Source organism: Labrus bergylta, chromosome 12 (genome assembly GCF_963930695.1).
Source record: "Labrus bergylta chromosome 12, fLabBer1.1, whole genome shotgun sequence".
NCBI lineage: Eukaryota > Metazoa > Chordata > Actinopteri > Labriformes > Labridae > Labrus > Labrus bergylta.
Genome location: NC_089206.1, coordinates 29310030 through 29335824, shown reverse-complemented (window position 1 = coordinate 29335824; position 25795 = coordinate 29310030). Strand labels below are relative to the sequence as shown.

The window sequence follows — 25795 nt, the reverse complement described above, 5'->3', positions numbered from 1 at the left end:
TCTCTTCACCTCATGTCCTCTTAACCTAAATGTCCTCTACATCTCTCCATCTACCCCTCGCTGGTGTCCATCTTTTCAACTATTCTCCTTTCAAACTGTCCACTAACTGACCCATTCATACCGTCCATACTATTTATATTTGCCATCCATCCATCCACCCATCCATTATTCCATCAATCAATGTTTAGGTGTATAGAGGAGGAGGGCTCTCTTTTGGACCTGGAGGGTCTGCCCAGCTTTCCCAAGAGCCTGGAGGGGTTACGTAAAGCAGCCAGTGACGAGCAACCCTTTGATGTTAAAGACATATTTAACACTTCACTAGAGTCGGAGGCACTGAAAGAGACACTGTACAGGCAGGCTAAAACCCAGGTATGTGGCTGGCCTCTTAATGTCCAAAATAATAAAATATAATAAAAATATGATGAAAGAGATAGTCATTGGACATCCCATATGCAGTTGATATTGTCTGAAACTGCATCTAAATAGTGCCTCTGGTCCAGCCCCCTGCTTGTCTTTTCCTCTATTTTAATCTACTAACAAACAACGTGTAAACTTCTCTTCTCTTTCTTCTGATCTTCTGTCCTTAATCAGTTTTAAAATAATATTACAAGGTAGTAAAACATTAAAGGACAGTTATGGTTTATAATCATGAATTAGAGCATGAATCAGAAGCAGACTGAAACGACATTTTTTATTAATCATTGTAAATGATGGACACAGAGTAAAAAAAAAAAACATCTTAAAGATCTTAAAACAAAATAGCCCTCAATTTCTCAGCAGGTCATTGACACAAACAATGTGTGTTTGAAAAAAGTTTCTCTCTTGTTAAAAATCACATTTCTTCTTCCACAGGCTTATGCAATGATGCTGTCACTGTCGGAGAACAACCCTTTGCACGCGCCCTCCCAGAACTCTCTGGATGCTTGGCTGAGCATGGGAGGTGGATCGTCAGAGACGAGCAGCTTTCACCCACTCAACCACATCTAGACGAGAGGCAGAGAGAGGAAGTGGGAGAACGAGTAACAGGAACATTAGTTTTGCGAATGGATAGAAGCAAGAGTCTGCTTGGACTTGAGTAGTGAGAAAATGTGGACAAGAGAGAAGAATTTGAGGTTGATTACATTCAAGATGGAAAGAATATGTTTGTTGTGTGTGTGCGTGTGTGTGTGTGTGTGTGTGTGTGTGTGTGTGTGTGTGTGTGTGTGTGAGAGAGAGAGGGGTAAGAGGGAGAAATTGTTCTCAAGTGAGGCCTCTCATAAGACTCTGTCAAAGAGAAAGCACTGCGAAGCTCCTGTTGATGTGAAGGACATGATGAATGCTTATCAACAGCATTGAAACTCTGCGTTACTCTGATCCTCCCCGAGTCGACCAGGCTCACTGCAGCCCCAGAGATCTGATGTAAGGCTCTCATAAAGACACTTAATGACTAGTATGTCTCTAAAGTCTTTGTACAACGCCTACTTTAAGCACTGCAGCAAAAGCACTGCATTAGCACTGCATGTCCACAGGGTGGTGTTGTTTCACTAGGAACATAGTGGGTGTGTGCACTAATGTCTCCAGGTTTTCCCATCAATCATGGGCAACTCATTTACTAATCTTGTTTCAGCTATAACTGCAGAATCGACAATAGCACCACACTAACTGTTACTTGAGGAAGTGACAGTTCCAGTAAACTGTTGATTTTCTAATGATTACACGGAGAATGATGTCCAAATGTGCACAACAACTGGTGATTTACTAGCCATTGCAACTGGTTACCCAATTTGATCATGCTGATATGAATTTAAATCATACTCAAAAATGAGAAAAGTCTTTCTCTGCTTATTTTATCGTCATCGTTTAATTGTATTTACTTTTCCCTCTTAGATACCACAGTATTGTTTCTTTGTAGGCACCACAGTGCTAAATTGTTAATATAATTATTTTAGAGAAGGACCAAAATTGTATGATATTGTCATATGATGTACAAAATAACCTAGATGTTCATAGCAAGAGTGGTATGTGCCAAATAACCCATAGAAAATGTTTTGTTCTCTGACAATCATTTCATTTCCAAGGGGCTTGCCTTTGCTGTCATTTTGTTTTCTTTTTACACTCTTAAATTTGATTTCAGAAGTGTGTGTATGTATTTATTTTTGGTTGTTTTGTCATGACTGGAGCAGTAGAAATGAAGGAAAGTCATTTTGTCCCTCCGTTCTTGTTGCTGAAGGAATGAACACCTATCAGAGTGTGAGGGAGATTCTGAATCTCTGGTTTTGATGCGTAAGTGTGCCAAAATGGTAAGAACCCATGAAATTAATTGTTTTTATTTATAGTGGAAAATAGCTGTAGTTAGTTTTAGATCCAATTTGGCATTGTAATGTTCTGCAGTATTTAGTTTTTTTTTTTTCTTCTTTCACTTCAACCAGTTTACCCAGAATGCTGAATGTGTCTTGCTCAAATTGGTTCAGGTGTTATTGAAGGGAGGGAGGGGGGGTCTTGGACAACTTGAGCTATGAATGTCAACAAAGGGCATTACATTATAATTCTGTTGAAATCTGACTTGTTTCTATAACATCAAGAACCCCTTTTCCCCTCTGTTTTCCAAGTTATACAGACAATGTAACAAACACATATTCTCTTTAAACTAGTTGCCCGGTATAGTCCTAACAATAAAAGAAAAAACAAATTAACCTCCTTATGAACATCCAATATTCATTCAAGTGACAAAACCTCTGTTAGTGCAAGACGGAAGAATCTAACATAAACAAAGATTTAAGAAAACTACAGCTAATGTTAATATGAGCATCAAAACTCTGCTGGTCGGTCCTTTTAACACATTCTAAAATGTCTTCATGATTCTGGACAGGAAACACAGACATTTGAATATAAGTTGTAACTTCATATTTCCTGCTTGATCATATTAGAAACTCATTCCATGTGGACTTCAAGGTAGCTGTGCCATGGAGGGCATGAGTCATTTACTGTAGATAGCTGTAGATAGCTACAGGAGGCAGAGGAGAGGGGAGCATTGTTGATCATTGTTGCCTTGATCCTCCCTGCGTACTGGGACTTTTCAGATCTATAGGCCTGATGCTGTATTCTCAAACCAGTACTTAAACCATATGGGTCCAAGCCATAACATGATCAGGCTTAGGTCTCTAGAACTTCAAACACAAACATTTTCAGATGAGTTTCACTTGGAGTAGATGAGCAAATCTTGCTCAACATGGAGATTTAAGAAAATCTGAAACACAAGCACTGTAATTTTTCTTCACCACAGCAGGTGGTAGAATGATGCTACGACTGATGCATCATCTCATTTTTCTAAAGAAAGAAGTCTTTTTTATAATTCTACTGAATGATCTTTCATTCATGGTGAACACATGTTTTCCCACTTGTGGTTATAAAATGTAAAGACTCCGATTGTTAAGTTTTTAGTTTGACTATATGTAGTAATTCATGTCATGGACTACTGTAATAAGTACGCGATGTGTAAAGCGAAGGAATTAAAGGCATTGAAGTTTTCTGGTTCTCCAACCTCAAAGTATTCTGGCAGATGGTTGCTGAAATATGTTTCAGCATTATAGAACATGGTTGCTGCCCCCCCCCCCCCCCCCCCCCCCCCACTGTTACAGGAGAAAGTAAAAATATACATATTGTTTCTTTTTAACTGTATAGTACTCTAAAGAATGAAAAACAATGATGCATTTGTCTGAAGAAAAAAAAGCATTGAAAAATATGGGTTTAAATGAATGGTGCTTGTTTTGTTTGGATCTGAGTTGTATATCTCCTCTGTTATGTTTATTGAAAACAAAAAAAAAAGATATTGTGCATGACGTGTTTAGCAGTCATAATGATGTCCATTTGTGAAATGCGTATCAAATCAAAAAAAAAAGAAAAAAAGAAGAAAAAAATAAATCCGTAGATGCACTTATTGTACATGTGATTAGGTTAGTAGGTTTGACTTCAAGTTCTTGACTGCCTTACAGGTGGCTCTGAAAGACATAGATAAGACTTGTGGTACAAGACTTAATGAAAAAAACAATTAAGGATTGTAGAATAATATTGAACAATTCTGAAAATTGCAGTTCTTTTGATGCTTGTGATTATTGAAGATGTACTTTAGAGAAAATTCATTGAAAAGATATGACTGATGTTAATTCTGTAGAATAGCAATGTATACCAAATGTAATCTTTCCAATGCTATGAAGAATTTATACATGAAATTGATATGCAATAAAACCTGTGTGCTTTTTAAATGAGGTGGTCACTTTTTTTTATGAGCTTTCAGATTGATCTGCATTTATTTTGGTCCTTGGCATGGGTGCTTGAATTTACTTTTTGCAGCCTGTTTCTCCGAACAGCAATCATATGGAGACTTGTGAATGCCCTTATAGGCTACTGAACTATAGACCCTTCAGCTGGTCCTCAGCATAGACTGTATCCTTTCAGGACTTTATTGTACTTCATTAACCAAGTACATCGAAGTACATCAGATATCAATGACAGGACCAAGGTTATAAACTCTGATACGGCAAATACAGAATTGAAAATACAATTAAGTAAATATTTTTTTTAAATATGGCAGACAAACGTTTTTTTCCCAGTAATGCAATTTTTTTTTCTTTTGCTCAGGGGTGATTTACATGCAAATAAAGTAGCATAATATTAATTCAGTTACAAGAAAAAGAGAATGGAGAGAAAGAAAGGATGGTCAAGTATGGAACAGTTATTCATAACCTGGAAAGAGTTTAACAGGCTGATATAAAGTCAGGCATCAGCCTGTATCTACAAAGTTCATACATAGTGTAGATCAAGTTATAAATTATAACAAAGCTGTAATCAGAAACACACGACTGTAGGGAACATAGAATACTCATTAAGCTGCCGGAGAGGGAGACAGTTAGGAAAGAGGAGGAACTAACGATTATTGTAAATGTTTATTCTCTGTTATTTAGGACGATCAATATTATAATATAATTGTATATTAACCTGGTTTTCATAAGAGGGGGAATAAATTGAGTTTGATATTTGTTTTAAACTACGGCAGAAAAACTTAAATCAAATAAATTGCAATTCAAGTGTCACAAAAAGCTTTGGTTTTTAGAGCTGTGAGATTTGTACAATAATTTCATGTCTCCAGGTAGGATTTTACTTGTATTGTAGGACATGATGACAAAAAGGCTAAGATTCTGTTTCAAACATTTGCTTGTGTGTGTATGTCATTTTACTTATATGAGACCAAGATTAATGACACACTTTTTTGGGGGAAGTTTTTCCTTATCAACAAGACAGAAAAATGAATTTTAGTTAAACATCACATTTTTGATTCCAAAAAAGATTCAGATCAGTCCAGAAAATCAGACTTGAAAGTAGTCCCTGAAAAGGTGTGATCCATACAACCCTTGAAAATAATGGATGTAGCCAGCTTGACGTCATCCATATAGTTACTCGACTGCAAAAATTGGTTCCCTTTGTTTTCTGGAGCAAGAAGTGGCCATAATTGAAGGAATGGGTGGTGCTAGAGAAGACTGCTTATCAAAGTTAATAAACCAAGCAGTCAACACCTGTGGATTCACTGTCAGCTCGTAAATCAGGGTAGGCCTACCCTCAAGTTTCCAACAAGGTGAGAGTTTGCTGTTGGGGAAAAACCATCGTCAATACTGATCCCTAGCACTGGTTGACTTCTGCACATTTAAAAAAAAAAATTAACCAGGTTGGTCCCACTGACATTAAGAACCTCACTGGCAAAGACAGGCAGCAGCAAAAACACAAAGTCACAGACAGAGACACAGAGAGACAAAGTACAATTTACAAAACACAACATTTTGCATTCAAATAGAATCATCTATAAGTCAAATCTGGGAGTCAGTAGTTCAAGCAGTCTGTCGCTTTGCATCTCCCTCTATCCCCTCTCAACTCCAACTCAGTTACAACAGATGTTTCTGTGCTTGTGGTGGATTAATGTTGGGTTTTGTAAATAATATAACAAAGAGAACGGTCTAGACCTGCTCTTTTGTTTATTAAAAATACCAACTTTTGTTTCAGTTATGGGTCTAAATGTTGGTCAGTCATTAAAATACATTTTGCATATGTTAAAGTAAAGACAATAAATAGTTCATGTTGAAAATTATTTGTTCATGATTTTATTTCTTTGTTAAAAAAATACATTATATAACAAATGTTATATTTACACGGGCACAGTCCAGCTATAAATACTGGATAAATACAGAAGATTAGACTTTTGAAGCATGTAGTAAAACGGTACTCTTTTCTATCAAGAAGTTCATTTAAAAAGCCAACATTTTTCCATTAATCTCTTTAATTACTGCACTTCTTTAATCAGTGGTAAAAGAAAACATCCTTGTTGCCTAACATTGTGTATTTGGATGCAAATCGAAAAGAATAAGATGAGTTAAAAAAAAATATATAAATTGTTATGCTTTTGATACTTTCATCAACAAACACTGACACACTGCTGCAGTGTGTGTAGCTTAATTAGACAGCTGAAAATATCAAAGACAGTTTCCATCTCACATGGTAAAAAGCAGGTGACCACTGAAGGTGCTAAGGTGATTTTCATTGTCATATATCCTTGTGTTAACGCACAGACGTAAAAACACAACCTCTCCAACCGCTAGAAGCAGAGTGACTCCATTAGAAGAACTACCATAATAAGAAGGTTGCTGCTCCCATGCCATAAAAACCTGCTCTCCATTCTTCACCAACACAGCACATGTGGCATGGGAAGCATCTCCATGGGCACCTATGTAGAACTCAAAGTGGTAGGCTCCTCTCAGCGGTGCAATGAAGAAGCCTGTGGGACATTTTTTAACAGTGGATGTTAATGCAGAATTGTCTTTGCATCATTCTTCAACCAGGCTGCACTTCATACTGTCAAAATGTGTGATTAATTATCCTGTTTAAACATTTAAGTACCTGTGTTTGGGTTGTAGGCACTTCCAATGTTTGTGACGACATGCGTGAACCTCAGAGGTGTGTCTGTGTTAAATGGTCCCACATACCCTGATCCTGAAGCCAACAGAGAGGCTGAGAAAGCCACCTGTTTGACTGAGAGAGAGAGGGGGGGGGGGGGGGGGGGAATGTCATTGTTTTAAACGTACTTTGGATGCAGCAACGTGGTCATCCTTTTATATGTTTTGGCTCTCCACCATTTAAAGATTAATTTTAAAGATTAATTTGATGGTTCCGTTTTGTTTTTTTACTTTCTCCATCTCTCCTCAGAGCCTCCACATGGTTCTCTGTCACGTTGGACCTGGCTTTGATGGTGATCAGCTCTTCTGCTTGTGCTGGAAAAAAATAACATTGTGACACATTTGATTATTAGAACTACAGTAAAATGGTCACCGCTGCATACAGTATGATTTAATTTTCTTGACCAATGTATCAGCTCAAATATCTTGCTGTTTTCCTTTACTTATTCAAATGGTACTTCTGTTATTTTTTAAATTTGTTTCTCTTTTTGTTAACATTTTTCACATGTAAAAAATTGACAAAACATAGACATTGATGATACCATAGACCTGATGTTCTCCACAAAATACCTTGAAGTTGTTGCTTTTGCTTCTCCACATCAGCCTGCTGTAACTCCAGTATTCTCAGTTTAGCTGCTTGTGCTTTAATAGAGAAATGTCTTCATGTTAGATTTTATTTTACTGGAGGATCAACCTCCTTGGTAAATTGTTTCACTACAACCAAGATACACGAGATCAAATATAATACAAAATCAACTGTAGATTGTTTAATTGCTTTAGAAGCGATGTAAGCGTTGACCAGACACATAAATTGACCCTCAACCATTAATCATACCTTTTCAAACAGTAAATTGATGCTTTAGTTGTATGTCAAACGCTCTTCACCTATCCTCAGAGCCTCCCCCTGACCTGTTGTGTCAGCTATGCTGCTTGTTCTAGATAACAATGGCATTGTGACACTTAAAAAAAAGAGAGAATTCACTCAATATCTCTTTCTGTATTGAGCTTTGCTCTGGTCAGTAAAAAGCAATATATGATGTAAAAACACTCCGAAGATCATTGTTGCATATGACTTTTTTTTTAACAATTCCTATTTCTTGCACTAACACTTTGAAAAATTTGAAAAAATTGTCAAGGATTTTTATCAACATTTTTTGTGTTTTAAGTGTATTGTACAATATTATCAGTGGCTTTTAACAGACATTATAAGAACCTTAATGTTCTCCACAAAATACCTTGAAGTTGTTGCTTTTGCTTCTCCACATCCGCCTGCTGTTCTCTCAGTTTAGCTGCTTGTGCTTTAATAGAGAAATGTCTTCATGTTAGATTTTATTTTACTGGAGGATCAACCTCCTTGGTAAATTGTTTCACGACAACCAAGATACATGAGATGCCCTTTAACTTCAAATATAATACAAAATCAACTGTAGATTGTTTAATTGCTTTACAAGCCATGTAAACTGAATGATTAGGTGTAGACTCCACTGTACCTTGTGTCTGTGTTTGTAAGTGCCTCAATACAACTCCACACTCTGTTCAGCCAGCGAGGCACTCATCTGTCTCAGCACAGCATGGAGGTCTTGTGTACAGGTCTGTTGCGGGTTAGAGGCATTAGTTGGTTCTCTTCCCTGGGACACGGGCCGTATCCGAATTGCCAAGTACATACTTAATCTTTCAGTAGGCAGTAGGCAGTATGCAGTACGTACTATCCGTGCTGCATACTGTTAGTACCTACTATTCAGTATGCACACACAGTAGGCAGATATTTGTTCCTACTTTTCTGATTCATTCAGTATGGAAGTAACGTCATTTACGTTTCCCGAACCGGCCGCATCCACCCGTTTTTGTTTTTTGTTTTTTTTGTTTAGCTTTGTTCAAGAAGAGTAATGCGGTCAGGTAAACAAAAAACAATATCACAATGTAAATCAAGTAAAAGGCAGATTAAATAACTAAATAACATACAGTATATAAAGGAAAGTACAAATGAAAGACAGTAATATACAGAATATAAAATAAACCAATAAAGACGCATTTAAATAGTGAAATCATTATTTAAATAGAGGGGGAAAGGTTTTATAATAATGCAGACATTTGTTATATTTTCTGTTTTTTTATTAAAAGTAGTGATTTCAGTCGGGACTTTAAATTAAGATTAAAAATTGATTCAATTAATCCACGCTCGTTTGTTTTGATTTGGAGGCGGACGTGACGTGACGATTTACGTTTAATTTCGCACAGCATTGTGGGTGGTAAAACACAATTCATTTCCTGAAAGCACGCATCCGATCCATACTGCATAAAACCCGGAAGTTAGTATCCATACTGAAATGTTCAGTATACTGCGCGGACCCAAAAAATGCATACTGAATGACCATGAAAGTTCAGTATACTGAAACTCCATACTGAATAGTACGTACTGCATACTGAACTGTGAAATAGTGTCTTATTCTGATCAATCATTACCATTTAATCTATTTAAAGTGGCACGTGCAGGAGATCCACTTTGATAGCACTTATTTAAGACAACACATCAGCACAAACTTATTGCCTTTGTTTTTTTTTATTTTTGGAAACATAATTGTGGTTTAATGAATAAAATGTGGAATATCTGAATTAAATATCAATGTTTCATATCTCCTGACTGAGAACACTGGCTGGTTCCTAGAAAAACATTATAAAGAGCTGAAGTATTGGTAGCGGAGCTTAAGAGACTGAACAGGGTATGTTTGATCAATAAGATCAATCCCCTTTGAAGTAAAAGCATGCGGTATCGGGTACCTGACTGTTGGTACTGAAATGGGCAAGATCTCAAACTGAAAACTTTCCCCCTCGTTGTGGGTGAGATCGGAACGAACGGTGCGGAGAGCAAGTACTTCCTTCTTCCCCTTCAGCTGAAGCTGCTGAACTGCAGCAGGAAAAACCATGGATCGAACAGAGCCATCGTCCAGTATGGCATATGTACTGAGAGAGATGTTATCCTTACAGAGTAGAACTGGGACAACTTTCAGAAGTACACGACTGGAGGGGTTGGAGTGAGAGAAGTACACTTTGCTGTGGGAGCGTGTCAGCTCAGAACGTAGTTCTTGATTAGCCACAGGATGCAAAACTTGAAGATGGAGTTTATCACAGTCAGGACAGGATTTCTTCAGGTGGAATGAGAAGTACGACCACACCTCTAGCATCGGTTTTCTACCCTCATGAAACAGGGTAGGATTAACGTTCGGGTTTGAACAATGATAGACAACTGCTACAGACAAGACAAGACTACAGAATGCAGCTTTACAAAGTTACAATATATAGTCTTTATTAACACACATAAATACACAATTCATAAGAATGGGGCAGGGAGACCACAGCAGAGAATCCGGTCACCCACTCGACCATTTAAAGGGCTTCCCCTATTATCGACTACACACAACAGGGCTAGAAAATGAGCATAAGGCACACCACTGCAACACAGCATGCTGTCACCCTCTACTGGAGGCACAGCACATCATACTTTGCCAAAACAACACGTCTAAACTTCACTGCAACTGGACACGTGAACGCCACTCGAGGGAGAAACCATTCGGCTGCCCCGAACAGGCTACGGTACCCCGCTATGCTCCCACCCCACATTATTAAAAACTATTACACACGTTTTAACATCAGCCAAACACATTAACAGCAATAGGTAGAAATGTAAAAGGTTAAAGGTTACTCAACTATCAACTATCTAAAGGAGCTATCAGACTTCCCCTCCTAACACACAATCCGCTATTTCCTAGCTACCTGTCTTCGTCGCCGGCAGCCCTAAAAAGCTGCGAACGACACCCTCCCTCCCAAAAGAGTGCAATCAGGCACACCTGCTGCCAGTTAAGTCAATCAGTTTCTCAGTCAATCAGCCCCAGCTGTCAGTCACATCACAATATTGTTGAATGAGTTTCAAAGCCTTTGCTGCTGAGCTTTTGATTGTAACCAATCAATCAAGTCTCTTAAGCTGTGGGGGTTCAACGTAGCTACTGTGGGTTTGCCTTGAAGGTGTAAGAACTCAATGAAACTTTCCCTAAAGTATTTAGGGAGTTTGCTCAATAACCAGTCAACATGAGAGCAACAATTCAGTTCATAACCAGTTGGGCCCTCTAGTAATGTCAGCATACTCACTAGTAAGTGAACTCGTAGAGAAAAACTCTGAAACCCTTGTGAGTCACCAACTTTTATGTCAGGTGAGGTAAGTATTGCTGTTATCTAACATTGAGCAAGATGATGAGGCTGGCAAGACTGAGCAATCATTGAGCCTCAGGTAATTTCAGATGCTCAAGGAGAACATGATATTTATATTTCTCACTTAGCTGAACATAAGGGTTCAGAAGATTGTCCAGTGCTTCAGGTTAGCAAAGTCTTTCACTATCCTTAGTGAAGTCTGGTATGATTGGCTTAGGAACTCAGTAAAGTTCATATGCAACTGTATTGGTGCTAGGATGAGCCACCTCTGATGGTGGTAGCTGTACCTGAGCTCCAGGCCATGATGAAAGTGGCTGTGCATGAACACCAGCATAAGGATACAGATGTGGATGAGTAAAGCGGGCAGGAGCGATTTGTTGGTTTCCTGGAGCTTCTGGATGATAAGAATGAATCGGATTGCTAGTGACATGCAGGACATCCCCTGCAGGGGGAGCAGCAAAAGGTTGAAAGCATTGTCGATTTAATGACAGCAGAGGCTTTGAACAAATAGGGCCTGAAGAGAATGGAATCGGTTGTGAATGTGCAATATGAGTTGGAGAGCGTATAACTTGATACTGGCACCCATAGGGAATGATTCAGCCCATAACATGGGATTCTTCTTCAATCCTTGGATGGCCGAAGGAGGCTTATTTTGCTGTATCGGGGGGATTGAAGACACTACAAGCTTCTTGACAGTACTCAGAGGTAAGTTGTAGAGTTAATAAGTTGTCCTCTGCTGAATCAATATGTTCTTGAACATCAGTGTTAGTTCCCGATTACCTCTATGCCTTATTTTTGGCCTGACCACAGGTTCTGATATGTAATTTGGTTTCAGGTGAGGGGTACATGTACCCACCAGATGCAAGAGACCTTGTTCAGCCATGTTTAGCTTCCACATCATCCTGCCTGGTGTTCATTCTATGAAGGTAGAGAGATTGATTCAATTTATTTTTGTATAGCGTCAACTCATAACAAGTGTTAACTCAAGACACTTTACAAAAAGCAGGTAAAATACCTTACTCTTTGTCTGTTAACATTACAAAAGAGCAGGTAAAAAGACCTTACTCATTGTTATGTTACAAAAAGCAGGTAAAAGACCTTACTTATTGCTATGTTACAAAGATCCGGCCTATCCATCATGAGCACTTTAGCAAAGCAGCAAAAGTTACAGTGGTAAGAAAAAACTGCCTTATTAAAAGGCAGAAATCTTCGGCCGGATCCCCGGCTCATGACGAAACAGCCTTCACAGGCCTAGACTGCGCCGTGCTTGGAAAGGGATAGGGGGAGGGATGGGATAAGATGCAGGAAGAGGGATAGGGAGCAAGGGGGTGGGGGGAGGCAAACCGTCCATCAACAATCCGGTGGGGGGGTTGTTCTGGCAGGCCGTCAACCAACGATCCGGTGGGGATGGGGTAGGGGTGGGGTGGGGGTTGTTCTGGCAGGCCGTCAACCAACGATCTTGAGGAGCCTAAGAGAGCTCAAGAGCTCTCAGGAAAGTAGGTGGTTAGTGACTGAGATTTACAGATAGATACATGCAGTAATATGATGTACTGTATATGAACAGAGAGAGAGAGAGAGAGAGAGAGAGAGAGAGAGAGGAGCTCAAGGTGCCAGTTCTCCCGGTAGTCTAAGCCTATAGCAGCATAACTAAGAGCTGGTCTACACCAGCACTAACTTTAAGATTTATCAAAATGGAGAGTTTTAAGTCTATTCTTAAAAATACAGGCTGTGTCTGCCACCCGGACCCTGGCTGGAAGGCGGTTCCAGAGGAGAGGAGCCCGATAACTGAAGGCTTTACCCCCCATAGTACACTTAGAGACTGTAGGTACCACCAGCAGGCCTGCACTCCGGGACCGCAACGCTCTCGAGGGACAGTACGGCACTAGTAGCTCCTTAAGACAAGATGGTGCCTGGCCATTTAGAGCTTTGTGAGTGAGAAGAAGGATCTTGAATTCTTTTCTAGACTGTATAGGAAGCCAGTGCAGAGAAGCCAAGACAGGAGTAATGTGGTCCCTTTTCCTGGTTCTGGTCAGTACACGAGCTGCAGCGTTCTGGACCAGTTGAAGAGTCTTTAGAGACTTGCCAGAGCACCCTGACAAAAGAGAGTTACAAAAATTCAATCTGGAGATAACAAATGCATGAACTAGTTTTTCTGCATCATTTTGCGACAGGATATTCCTGATCTTGGATATATTACGAAGGTGAAAATAGGCTGTTCTTGAAACTTGCCTTTTGTGTGAGCTAAAAGACCTATCTTGATCAAATAGAACTCCTAGATTCCTAACAGTGGTGCTAGATGCCAGGCCGATGTCACTAAGGACAGTCAAATCACTAGAAAAAGTCTCTCTGAGGTTCTTAGGGCCTAGCACAATAACTTCAGTCTTGTCTGAGTTAAGTAGCAAAATATTTCTGGTCATCCAGGTCCTAACGTCCTTAAGGCATGTTTCTAGCTGACATAACTGACTGGTGCCATCGGGCTTCATTGATACATAGAGCTGAGTATCATCTGCATAACAATGAAACTGTATGGAGTGTTTCCTCATAATATTTCCCAGAGGAAGCATATATAATGTAAAGAGAATTGGTCCAAGCACTGAACCTTGTGGGACTCCATGGCAAACTTTAGTGTGCATAGAGGACTCATCATTAACATGTACAAACTGAGATCGGTCTGATAAGTAGGATTCAAACCAACTTAAAGCAGTCCCTGTAATTCCAAGCAAATGCTCCAGTCTGTACAATAGGATCCAATGGTCAATGGTGTCAAAAGCAGCACTAAGATCTAACAAGACGAGCACAGAGAGAAGTCCCCTGTCTGAAGCTAGAAGTAGATCGTTTGTAACTTTAACTAGTGCAGTCTCAGTGCTATGGTGGACTCTAAATCCTGACTGAAACTCCTCAAATAAACTGTTGTCATGGAGAAAGTCACACAGCTGATTAGCTACCACCTTCTCCAGGATCTTCGAGATAAAAGGAAGGTTGGATATAGGCCTATAGTTAGCAAGAGTTCCTGAATCTAGAGTAGGCTTTTTAAGTAGAGGTTTGATTACCGCTACTTTAAATGTCTGTGGTACATAGCCTGCAAGTAAAGACGAATTGATCATAACTAATAAAGAGTTGCTAACTAAGGGAAATACTTCCTTAAACAGCTTGGTTGGGATTGGGTCCAAAAGACAGGTTGACGGTTTCGACGCAGAAAAAATGGAATATAGCTCTGAAAGGTCGATTGGAGAAAAACAGTCGAGACTAATATCTGGTCCTGGAACTGTCTCTGCCGTATCAAACGTATCTGCACCAGGTAAGGGCAGGAGGTTACCAATTTTGTCTCTGATGTCTAGAATTTTGTTGTTGAAAAAGCTCAGGAAATCATTACTGCTGAGGGCTAGAGGAATACAAGGCTCAATGGAGCCATGACTCTCTGTCAGTCTGGCTACAGTGCTGAAAAGGTATCTAGGATTGCCTTTGTTTTCCTCAATTAGAGAGGAGTAGTAGGCAGCTCGAGCGTGACGTAGAGCCTTCATATATCTTCTATGACTATCCTGCCAGAAAAAACGAGATTCTGTCTATTTGGTCGGGCGCCATATTCTTTGAAAATTCCACGACGATTGTTTTAGAGTACGGGTTTCTGAGTTGAACCATGGAGCCACTCTCTGCCGCTTGACAACCCTCCGTTCCAGGGGAGCAATCGAATCAAGAGTAACTCTCAGCGAATCCACTGCACTATCAACAAACTGATCTAGCTGAGAGGGACTAAAGCTATCATAAGAGTTTCCAACTGGGTTGAAACACGGTACTGAATCAAAAGCAGCTGAAATAGCTTCCTTAAATCTAGCCACAGCACTATCAGACAAACTTCTGGAGAGCACACCTCTTCCAAGCAGAGGTAAATCTGGCAGGACAAAGTCGAATGTAATAAAAAAATGGTCTGATAGAAGAGGATTTTCTAGGAAAACTGTAAGGTTATGGATTTCAATGCCATAAGCTAAAACAAGATCCAGGGTGTGGTTGAAACGATGAGTAGGTTCGTTTACCACTTGGGTGAAACCAATAGAATCTAATAGTGTCATGAAAGCTGTGCCAAGGCTATCATTATCAACATCCACATGGATATTGAAGTCACCTACAACAATTATTCTATCACTGCTAAGGACTAAATCTAATAAAAATTCTGCAAATTCAGATAGAAACTCAGAATATGGGCCAGAAGGGCGGTAAACTACAACAACTAGAACTGGCTGAAAGGTTCTTGAGACTGGATGTGGAAAAACTAAGAACAAGGCTTTCAAAAGAAGAAAAATTCAGCTTTGGTCGAGGGTTAACTAGAAGACCAGAATTAAAAATAGCTGCTACTCCACCACCTCATCCGGTGTCTCGAGGTATATGAGTACAAAAATGACTGGGAGGAGTGGATTCATTCAAACTAACATATTCATCTCGACACAGCCAGGTTTCAGTCAAAAAAAGTAAATCAATATGCTGATCTGATATCAGATCATTCACTAAAAGAGATTTGGATGCTAAGGATCTAACGTTCAAAAGTCCGCAGTGAATCTTCTGATTTTTTTGCAAAATCGTATTCGTAGTTTTAATTCTAATGAGATTTTGAAGATTTACGCCGTTTGGATGACTGATAAAAACGGGTCTGGACCAGGGGACAGACACAGTACCTATAGTATAACTACAGTTCGATTGAGAATTACAGCTATAGTGACTGGGAGACAGATCTAAGGGAGGTGCAGAGAAGCGTGTAAGACTGCAGCTCTGCCTCCTGGTCTGCACTCTGTGTTGTTGTCAAGGTTTTGGACGAATAACCTTTGCTATATTTCTAGATAATAGAGCTGCACCGTCCAAAGTGGGATGGATGCCATCTCTAGCTAGCAGACCAGGTTTTCCCCAAAAAGACTGCCAGTTATCTATGAAGCCCACATCGTGTGCTGGACACCACCTCGACAGCCAGCGGTTGAATGATGACATGCAGCTATACATGTCATCACTGGTCTGATTTGGGAGAGGTCCAGAGAACACTACGGAGTCCGACATCGTCTTAGCAAAAGTACACACCGACTCCACATTAACCTTAGTGACTTCTGACTGGCGTAGTCGGGAGTCATTAGTGCCGACATGAATTACGATTGTATTAAATCTACCTTTAGTCTTTGTCAGCAACTTTAAATGAGATGCGATGTCGCACGCTCTGGCCCCGGGTATACACCTAACTATGCCACTACTCACTACTATATGCATTATATCTGTATAGTAAATGGTAAATGGACTTGAGACTTTCTAGTCTTCTGACTACTCAAAGTGCTTTTACACCACATGTCACACCCACCCATTCACACACTTATGTAGTGGTCGCTATGTAGTATCATCCATCAGATGTAACTGATCCCATTCATACACTGCCACCGAAGCATAGGGAGCAATTTGGGGTTAAGTGTCTTGCCCAAGGACACATCGGACATGTTGCCCAGCTGGGGATTGAGCCCTTGACCTTCCGGTTGAGAGTCGACGACTCTATCAACTGAGCCACAGCCACCCTTATAGTTTGTTCATATCACCTCAATAAATTATCGACCTGTACAATATGTTCATATACTGCATATTATCTAGTATAGCATGCTCACTGCACCTTAATCTGTATATTATAATCTGAAGAATATACTTATATTTATATTTATAGCATTTATTTATATTTATAGCATCCAATTAATCCACCCATCCATATATACCCAATAATCCCCGACATGACTGGTGGGAAATGGATGATTAAGGGAAGGTGCTCCCCCTTGCCTATCAAGCTGTGGCTCATCCTGATTTTGGGGTTGATTTGTGCTCTGCCACATGAGCAATATACTGATATGTTTCAACAGTTCTGGTCTTTTCCTGCCATGTTTTTCAAACTTCTCCATTCTGCTTTTGATCAGTTCCAATTCATTAATTTCCTCCTTTTCAGTTTCCTTCAGTGTTTCCACCATATTTGACAAAGACTCTTTATCCATGTTTAATGTACTGATGGCTTTCCCTAATTTGTTAGATTGTCCTTAGTCCTCAAATCCATAATGTTGTGTTTTTTTCCTTTCTCTTTTAGGATAGGTATGATGTGTAGATTGAGTTTCATTCATCTTATCCTCTTGCTTTTCGATTGTCTTCAACTTAGGTATTCAGTCTCCGGCTCGAAGGACCATTTTAAAACTTTTCAGGTTTCTAAGAATGGGCTGACCGCCTAAGACTCCCAAATTAAAGAGAGGACCGGTTGCAGTTTGAAGGATTTATTTTCCATCCAAAGCCATGGTTTCTGTGTATCAACAAACATATTTCAAATTAGTAATATAATCTAAACAACAAACAATTACTATCATTATTGATGTCTAGAGTAGAGCCGCTGCTCCTCCGCATCGAAAGGAGCCAGTTGAGGTGGTTTGGGCATCTGTTAAGGATGCCTCCTGGACGCCTTCCTTTAGAGGTTTTCCAGGCACGATCAACTGGGAGGAGACCCCGGGGCAGACCCAGAATGTGGTGGAGGGATTATATATCCTGTCTAGCCTGGGAACGCTTCGGAATCCCCCAGGTGGAGCTGGAAAACGTTGCTGGGGAGAGGGAAGTCTGGGCTGACTTATTGCGCCTGCTACCACCACGACCCGACCTCGGATAAGCGGAGGAAAATGGATGGATGGATGGATTGATGGATCAACCATAAAAATACTTTTGGCCAATCTTAAAGAAAGGTCAACAGATGGGGAATTGTGAAAGTGATATCTGCATGCTTTTATTTAACTTAGAAGAAATAAATGTAAAAATATAGGTAATAAGTAGACACTTTTTTTTTATCCCTGCACTCCAACTATATTATGCTGGATAAATACTGTAAATAAGACTTGTATTTAGGTATATTGTACAATATTATGAGAACTTAATGTTCTACACAAAATACCTTGAAGTTGTTGCATTAGCTTGTCCAGCTCTGTCTTCTGTAACTCCAGTTCTCTCATTTTATATTTTTAAATTACTTTACAAGCCATGAAAGCTGTATGATGGTGTAGACTCCAGTGTACCTTCATTCTGTGTCTGTAAGTGCCTCACACATACACCCTCTGTTCAGCCAGTGAGCTGCTCATCTATCTCAGCACAGCATGGAGGTCTTGTGAACAGGTCTGTTGCTGGCTAGTTTGTTCTCTTCTCTTGCGCTCAGTTTGTTTTCCAAGACAAATAATATCATTGTCTGACTATGTCTAAAGCTGAGCCTATAGGAGAAAGGACCAATCAAAAGCACCAGCAGGAAACACATTGTCATGCCCATTTTCAAAGTGGAAAACTTTGAAGTTCTTCTATGTAGTTCCGGTGCTAATCCCAGCCTTGAATAGTGTTTTATTGAGATCAATCATTACCAGGATTCACGATCAGAGACACGTTAGACCTGTTTCGTCATATTATTACTAACTTTAAACAGGTCATCTAAAAAAACACAATGAAAAGAGACACACTATCATATATGTTGTGACATCACAATACTGTCCCCAAATCGTTAACATATTTCCTCAGTAGTGTGTATGTTTGAAATCTCAGTGTGATATTTAAGGAGTTGGAAAGATATGTGGATCATCAAATATTAATATTAGTGTTTAAAATCTCTATTAACACAGACTCTAGGAACAAAGCACTACATCTGTCATCCTCAGTTATATTAAATGGTAAATTGACTTGCACTTGTTTAGCGCTTTTCTAGTCTTCTGATCACTCAAAGCACTTAAACGCAATTCACAGCCTGATATGTAAAGTGTCTATCAGTATTAACTAATTAATGTGTACACATTCACACACTGCTGACAAAGCAGTGGGAGCAACTTGGGGATAAATGTCTTGTCCAAGGACACATGGATATGTTGCTGCAGGAGCTGGGGATCAAACCCTCAACATTTTGGTTAAGGGACGACCGACTCTACCACTGACCCACAGCCAGCCCTGGTTAAACTCTATCAAAGAGTCAAAACTGAATTTGATGTTAATAATAAAAATAACAATAAAGTGTGAGAAGTGAGAATTGTTACACACATCTCAATCCCTACCTGTTCAAACATTAATGACAAAGTCAGATATTGCTGAAGGTTATGTACTGTATTTGAAAAGAACTCCCTTTAACTTATAAACAACATGAAATAGATTTAAAAAAAAAAATTCTATCAAAGCATCAGACAGTAATTGTGGGACTGTTTGGGGGTTTTCAAGCCATTCAGTAAATAAGTTGTGGTGATGTGGTTACTCAGTACAGGTACCAAACTTCACTGATTGATTTTTACTCCGCTGCCCCCTCCTGGTATTTCAACAGAACTATAGAGCTGAGAGTAAAATGGGTACACAACACATGTCGCTGCATTGTCAGTGAATCCTTTTTCTGTTCTTAAAGCCCTATGATCACTGTTTCACTTCAAACTGTTAGCTTTCAGTCAAGCTTTCAATTAAAGCAGTTTCTTGGAAGGACAAAGTAGATTCTGAATATTTTTAGAGTATTTGTAACAATGCCAAAAACATGTTGGGATGTTTGCTTGTTTCCTCAGCTTTCTCAAACACGTACACAACATTAACACGCTTTTGCACTGACATTAAGAATGACTAAAACTGTTTTTTGCTGCAGCTTATTGTCTATGACTGTGAGCATGGCTTTTGTTTTTAAACCAGAAATAAATGAACCAGAAGCCGCAAGTTGCTCGTCATTTTGATGACTCTTCCAAATATGCTTTTTTAGAGTAGGTATATTTGAACTAAATACCATGTTGCAAACATGCAGATTAAATATTTTTTAACAATGCTTTTACATGTTTATACTCCGTATGTTTACATTGTAGATATCACAACAACCAAAAACACTAAATCCTTTTTGTGCATGGATTTAGACACGAGGTAAAAGACACATTTTTCTTCATTGACTTGTCTTATGCTTCTTCTTTCTGTCCGTATTAAATTAATGGGTACATGGTCATCAGTAAGCTCTTGATTTGTGAATTGTTCAATAACCAGCTAAACACTGCTGGCAATAATGTTTAAGTCTGATAAAACGTTAAAGATAGCCTAATTAGTGTTTAAAAGTAGCCACGTATCAATAATACAGACATTATTGCCAATAAGAGGCAATAAAACATTCCACAATGTGGAATGTAAAGTAGAATCATTATAACTACATGGTAATAACATCTTTACTGGATGCATGGGATCACATTTCCACCCTGAGATTACGACCAACAGGTGGATAGTTTTCTTCAAACAAGTTTATGAAGCTAATTAGCCGGTGTAAAAACACGAGGTCCCTTTAAGAGAGGGGAATTAAAGGGGGGGAGAGAGAGTGAGGCAAGAGGGCTGTGGTTTACTTCCTCCTAGCCCTCAAAATCAAAACAATATTCGTGCGCGATGGGCGAGTCTGCTTCCTCGAAAGGACATTTCCTTATCTAACATTTCGGGGAGCTCCACGAACAGCGTCTGTTGAAACATGCTTCAGCTGAACGACACGGTGGAGCCGGAGAGTCCGGGCGCTGCGATTCTCCACCCTGCAGAGACAGAGGAGGGGATTGAGGTCGCGTTCACGCCGCCGGAGGCCGGAAGAAGCCTCGGACACGGAGCCTGCTGTCCCCCGTTACAAACGCTGACACCCTTTCATGTGCATAACCCTACAATTCAAGCGAAAGTAAAGGACTATTTCGTGTTCAGGGTAAGTCATCTGCCTTCAATCTCTTGCACCCAGGCCGATTTGTTTTGAATAAGATCATGCGTATTTGTCTTCAGAATACTCCCCTTTCATTGGCTTATGCTCGTGGAGTTAGGCTACTTGTGGCAAATAAACACAAACATGATCTCAACCATCCTTGCGTAGCAGTGCGTTGTCAAAGCTCTCGAGACTCTCTGAGATGACGCTGATGGTTGACTGTTGTGTGATGCTGATCTCAGCCAGGTACCATTGAGCAGGCTGTGAACGACATCCGGACTGTGGCACTCCCTTCTGAGGATGGAGAGGTGCTCAGTGTCTGGCTGCTTGTAGAGTGAGTATCCCAGCAGCCCATCACTGTTGTATTATCAGACTGAAACATGAAGTAACTTACAGACTTTATTGTTACAAGAACACATACCTATGCAGGCAAATCAATTTCACATCAGCTTTGGATGGCTAACAGGCTAGATGTTTTTTTTCCCCAGTGACCTAACATTTTAATCCTTGTTATGTTCTTTTAAGCCTTCATTCACTCCTGTAACTCAAACAACAGCATAATTGCTTCAAGTAAAAAAATGTTCTTTATGACTGTCAGAACAAACTGGCATATTTGTCCATTTCTACAGAGTTGACCACTGGAACAATGAAAGGGAGAGACTTGTTCTTATCACTGATCGGTAAGTCAAACTGATATTATGTGAAAAAATAGGCTAGAGGAAATACCTCATATGACATTGAACATTTCTGCTGACACGCCATTTGACTACCTTTGGTTGTGTTTTCAGGTCCCTGCTGGTGTGCAAGTATGACTTCATCAACCTGTTGTGTCAGCAGGTTGTCAGGATCTCTCTCAATGCTGTAGACACAATTTCAGTGGGCGAGTTTGAGTTCCCACCCAAATCTCTAAACAAGTAAGCAAACAGGTTTTGTCAGTTCTGCAGTGATTACACAATTTGTAAGAATAACTCAAGCAGTTAAGTTCGTATTATTCTTATTTAGTATAGGAAGAGAGTAAAAAAACGACACATTGTATGTCTGATTTAAAATCTTTTTTCTCTCTAAACAGATGAGGTCTGGTTTACTGATAGAGCAGATAGTGATACACTGCTCTCATTCTGTTGTTTTTTTTGCAGGAGAGAAGGCTATGGGATTCGAGTCCAATGGGACAAACGTCCCCGGGCCTCGTTTTTAAACCGCTGGAACCCCTGGTCCACAGACATGCCCTATGCCACATTCACAGAGCACCCAATGGCCCGTGCTGATGAGAAGGTGGCATCCCTCTGCCAGGTATAATCCATTTGGCTATCTCTAAGCAAAGCTTTAAATGTAGTTTGGGGGCGCCTAAGTTTACCCTAGTGGATTTAGTGTGCGCCCCATGTGCAGAAGCTAAGGTACTTGTTGTGGCCAAGTTATCCTCAACTCTCTTTTCCCAACATTTCCTGTCTCTCCCCAATAAAGGCACAAATGGCCCAAAAAAGCTGTTTTAATCAACCAAAGAGATTATTTGATGGTTTTAAAACATCTGAGGAATAAAAGCTACTTTACTTGTTTTGGAGTTAGTTTTCTGAATTTTCAGAAAATATGAATTGTGACCTCTAGAATCAACCCTTGCAGTCACAGTCCCAGGGCTGTATCCGAATTATCAAGTACCTACTCAATCTGTCAGTAGGCAGCAGACAGTACCTACTATCCGTGCTGTATACTGTTTAGTACCTACTATTCAGTTGGCGCGCACAGTAGGCAGATATTTGTTCCTGCTTCGTCTGATTCATTCAGTAAGGAAGTGGCGTCATTTACGTTTCCCGAACCGGCAGCATTCACTCGTTTTTTTTGTTTTTTTTGTTTAGCTTTATTCAAGAAGAGAAATGCGCATATACAGTCAGGTAAACCAAAAACAATATCACAATGTAAATCAAGTAAAAGACAGATTAAATAACATACAGTAGCCTTCATAAAGGAAAGTACAAATGAAAGACAGTAATATATAAACTAAACCAATAAAGACATTATTTAAATAGAGGGGTAAAGGTTTTATAATAATGTATACATTTGTTAAATTTTTTGTTAACTAAAAGTAGCGATTTCAGTCGGGACTTTGAATTAAGATTAAATTAATCCATGCTCGTTTGTTTTGATTTGGAGGCGGACGTGACATGACGATTTACGTTTAATTTCGCACAGCATTGTGGGTGGTAAAATACAATTCATTTCCTGAAAGCACGCATCCGATCCATACTGCATGAAACCTGGAAGTTAGTATCCATACTGAAATGTTCAGTCTACTGAGGTGGACCCAAAAAATGCATACTGAATGACCACGAAAGTTCAGTATACTGAAACTCCTTACTGAAAAGTACGTACTGCATACTGAACTGTGGCTATTCGGAAAGGGCCCAACTGATGACAATAGTCTGATTGCTACCTTAAAACAAGACATTCATCTAATAAAAGAAAGCTAGTTATTCATGTGATTTTAAACAGTATAGTCATGACTACTTATAGCCAAGAAAAAGCCGCAGCTGAGCAATTTCCGATGTTCATATTTCCATTCAGAGCCATTAGCATTACTACATGTTACAATGGAGCAAGAACTTTTAGCTGTGGAGTCTCAATCCACACGAGAACAGCTCCCAAAAGATATAGCTTTTATTCTTGACATAAATGATGTGTATAGATGTCAATAGATACTAAATCAAGTGTTTGAGAAGATGTCCTTGTGTCACTTTTCTTCTCTTCTACATAAAAAGTTGGACAACTTCAGGACTCAGCTGGTGCAAGCCGTAAAGAAAGCCCATAAGGAGCACCCCATCCCAGGTCGGGCCAATGGCGTCCTGATCCTGGAGAGGCCCCTGCTCATCGAGACCTATCTGGGCATCATGTCCTTCATCAACAATGAGGCCAAGTTGGGCTACTCTATGACCCGTGGCAAGATCGGCTTCTAAAAATCCACTGTTCTTGTGCATTACAAAGGAGATCAACCCATGTGTCTGTGTTACACTGTGCTGACTGAGGGGAAGCTGTTGCTCGACTACAGTGAAATAAGAAATGAGTCTGCGTTTGTGTGTCTGAGTCGGTCCAATGAGATGTCAACACCTCCTTAAGTCGGTTGTCCAGACAAGTGGTCAGTCAGTGTACTGTAGGTAGACGATGCACAGCTCTGCATGGACTGTCTACTTGTGTGTTTTGCGCCCCTACTCTCTTTTTTTCTCCAACAGTTTCTTGCACATTTGCAATTACGCCCATGGGCCTTCATGAGTGTATGTGACATTAGAAGGAGAGAAAGGACACAGCACTCTCAATAATTCATAGTCCTTGTACTCAAAGGCAGGGTTGGTCATTTTGGAAAAGTAGCATTCCCTCAGTGCTCCGTCTGCACCCACCCCCTCCCCTCTGTGCTCCCTCTAAAACCACGCCCGTCACTTACATGCACAAGCTCCAGAAGCGGACTTCACCTCATGCTTTTTCAGTGTGGGCTCGTGCATGCATGGTGTTAGAGAACGAGCAGGGAGACAGGGAGGCGTCTGATTGGTACCTCGTGGCAGACATTGGTCGAGGTCTTTACAGGCTTAAGACTGCTACAGATGACGTAGCAGATAACATGAGTTATTAATGTCTGTCAGGACCTAAAGACAATTTCAACCAAAAATCTCAAAAACTGTGTCTGGAGAAAATTACCAACCCTGCCTTTAAGTTAGAATGAGTGTTTTAAAGTATCATGCTCCTTCTTTAATCAACTGTAGACGGACTGTATGAACTAATAAAAACCTAAGATCAAAAAACATTGGTAAGAATGATCCTGGTCCAGGCACTAAGGATGGTTTGAAAATTATAAAAGGCCTTTAATTCATAGGGCTACAAACATTTAAAATACACTAATGCGTGAAACTAATACTTATGAATGAATTATGGTGGTCTACAAGTCTATACTGATTATCTGTGTTATTTGTGGAAATGAACAGATGGGATTCCTTTTTCACACTGAAATTTAAAGGATGAATAACAAGTTGTGACCTTTCTCTTTTAATGGCCAATGTTGTGCTTTCAGTGGTTATATAAAAATGTCATTGTCTGTCAGAGCAGGGAGCTCATGTAATACCTGAGGGGCTGCATAAACTACAATAGCTTCAATGTTCTTCTATGATTCAGGTGTTTCATGCTACATGAAATTGTAAAACTTGTCTTTATGTTTGTAAGTTGTATTCAAAGTTCTGTAACTTGGATTGAGGCACATTCAAAGTAGATTCAAAGCTTTGCTTCAATTTTTTTACCACTTACTGTATGTAGTGACATGATTTATTTTCAAAATTGTACTACCAAAGGTAATAGGCCATTATTTCATGCTAAGCAATGCCAATGAATAATTGTCTCAATAATGCCTTCTCCTGGTGAACATGTGCATGCTCCTGCATGTTGAGTTTGCATGATAGATGTGTTTTTTTTTTAAAAGAGTCTCCTTAAATCTTTAGTACATTTTAGTCAGGTATTATTTATTTTCTGTTTACGTTGACAAATTCATATTTTAATGAACGCTTCAACAAATGCAGATTTTGTTGCCAGTTCTGAAGTGTTTTATTAAGAGTTATTATAAGACATGAAGTAGTTTTTGTGAACATGCAAAGGTTTATTTTTTGTTCTACATGTTTGCAGCACAGTAGCCACCTTGGAAATAATAAATGCTAACATGTTGTGGTTGAGACCACTGTTCTAATCTTTGTTCTTCTAAGAAGTTAATTTACATTATGTTTGTACTGCAATAAAGTAATAAAGTGACATTTCAAGCTTTTATAAAAGAGATATCACTTAGACTGATAATACATTGAGTTAACATAGTATGGTGCTAACATGACCTGTTTGTTGTTCTTACGTCCTTGCAGTTTGACCGTAATGGTTCAGCTAATAAATCAGTTACGATGTAGCG

At 39.6% G+C, this 25795-nt stretch overlaps 2 protein-coding genes across 10 annotated transcripts in view; both read left to right on the top strand.

Moving 5' to 3' along the window:
* Nucleotides 1-4241, top strand: part of prdm16 (PR domain containing 16) — a 169944-nt gene extending 165703 nt beyond the window's left edge. For 8 of the 9 annotated variants that reach the window (XM_065960958.1, XM_029279738.2, XM_065960959.1 and 5 more), the window contains 2 exons: nucleotides 189-369; nucleotides 853-4241. In XM_065960958.1, the coding sequence (XP_065817030.1) occupies nucleotides 189-369; nucleotides 853-987 (316 nt within the window). In that variant the 3' untranslated portion in view covers nucleotides 988-4241. The remainder of the gene's footprint in view (nucleotides 1-188; nucleotides 370-852) is intronic. The other variant, XM_065960962.1, reaches the window with a different exon arrangement.
* Nucleotides 4242-20493: 16252 nt separating this feature from the next.
* On the top strand, nucleotides 20494-25649 carry tprg1l (tumor protein p63 regulated 1-like). The gene is made up of 6 exons (XM_020646026.3): nucleotides 20494-20880; nucleotides 21117-21208; nucleotides 21504-21554; nucleotides 21663-21788; nucleotides 22011-22164; nucleotides 23625-25649. Exons 1-6 carry the CDS (start codon nucleotides 20662-20664, stop codon nucleotides 23817-23819), a joined length of 837 nt encoding a protein of 278 aa, XP_020501682.1. The 5' UTR covers nucleotides 20494-20661; the 3' UTR covers nucleotides 23820-25649.
* Nucleotides 25650-25795: the final 146 nt, after the last annotated feature.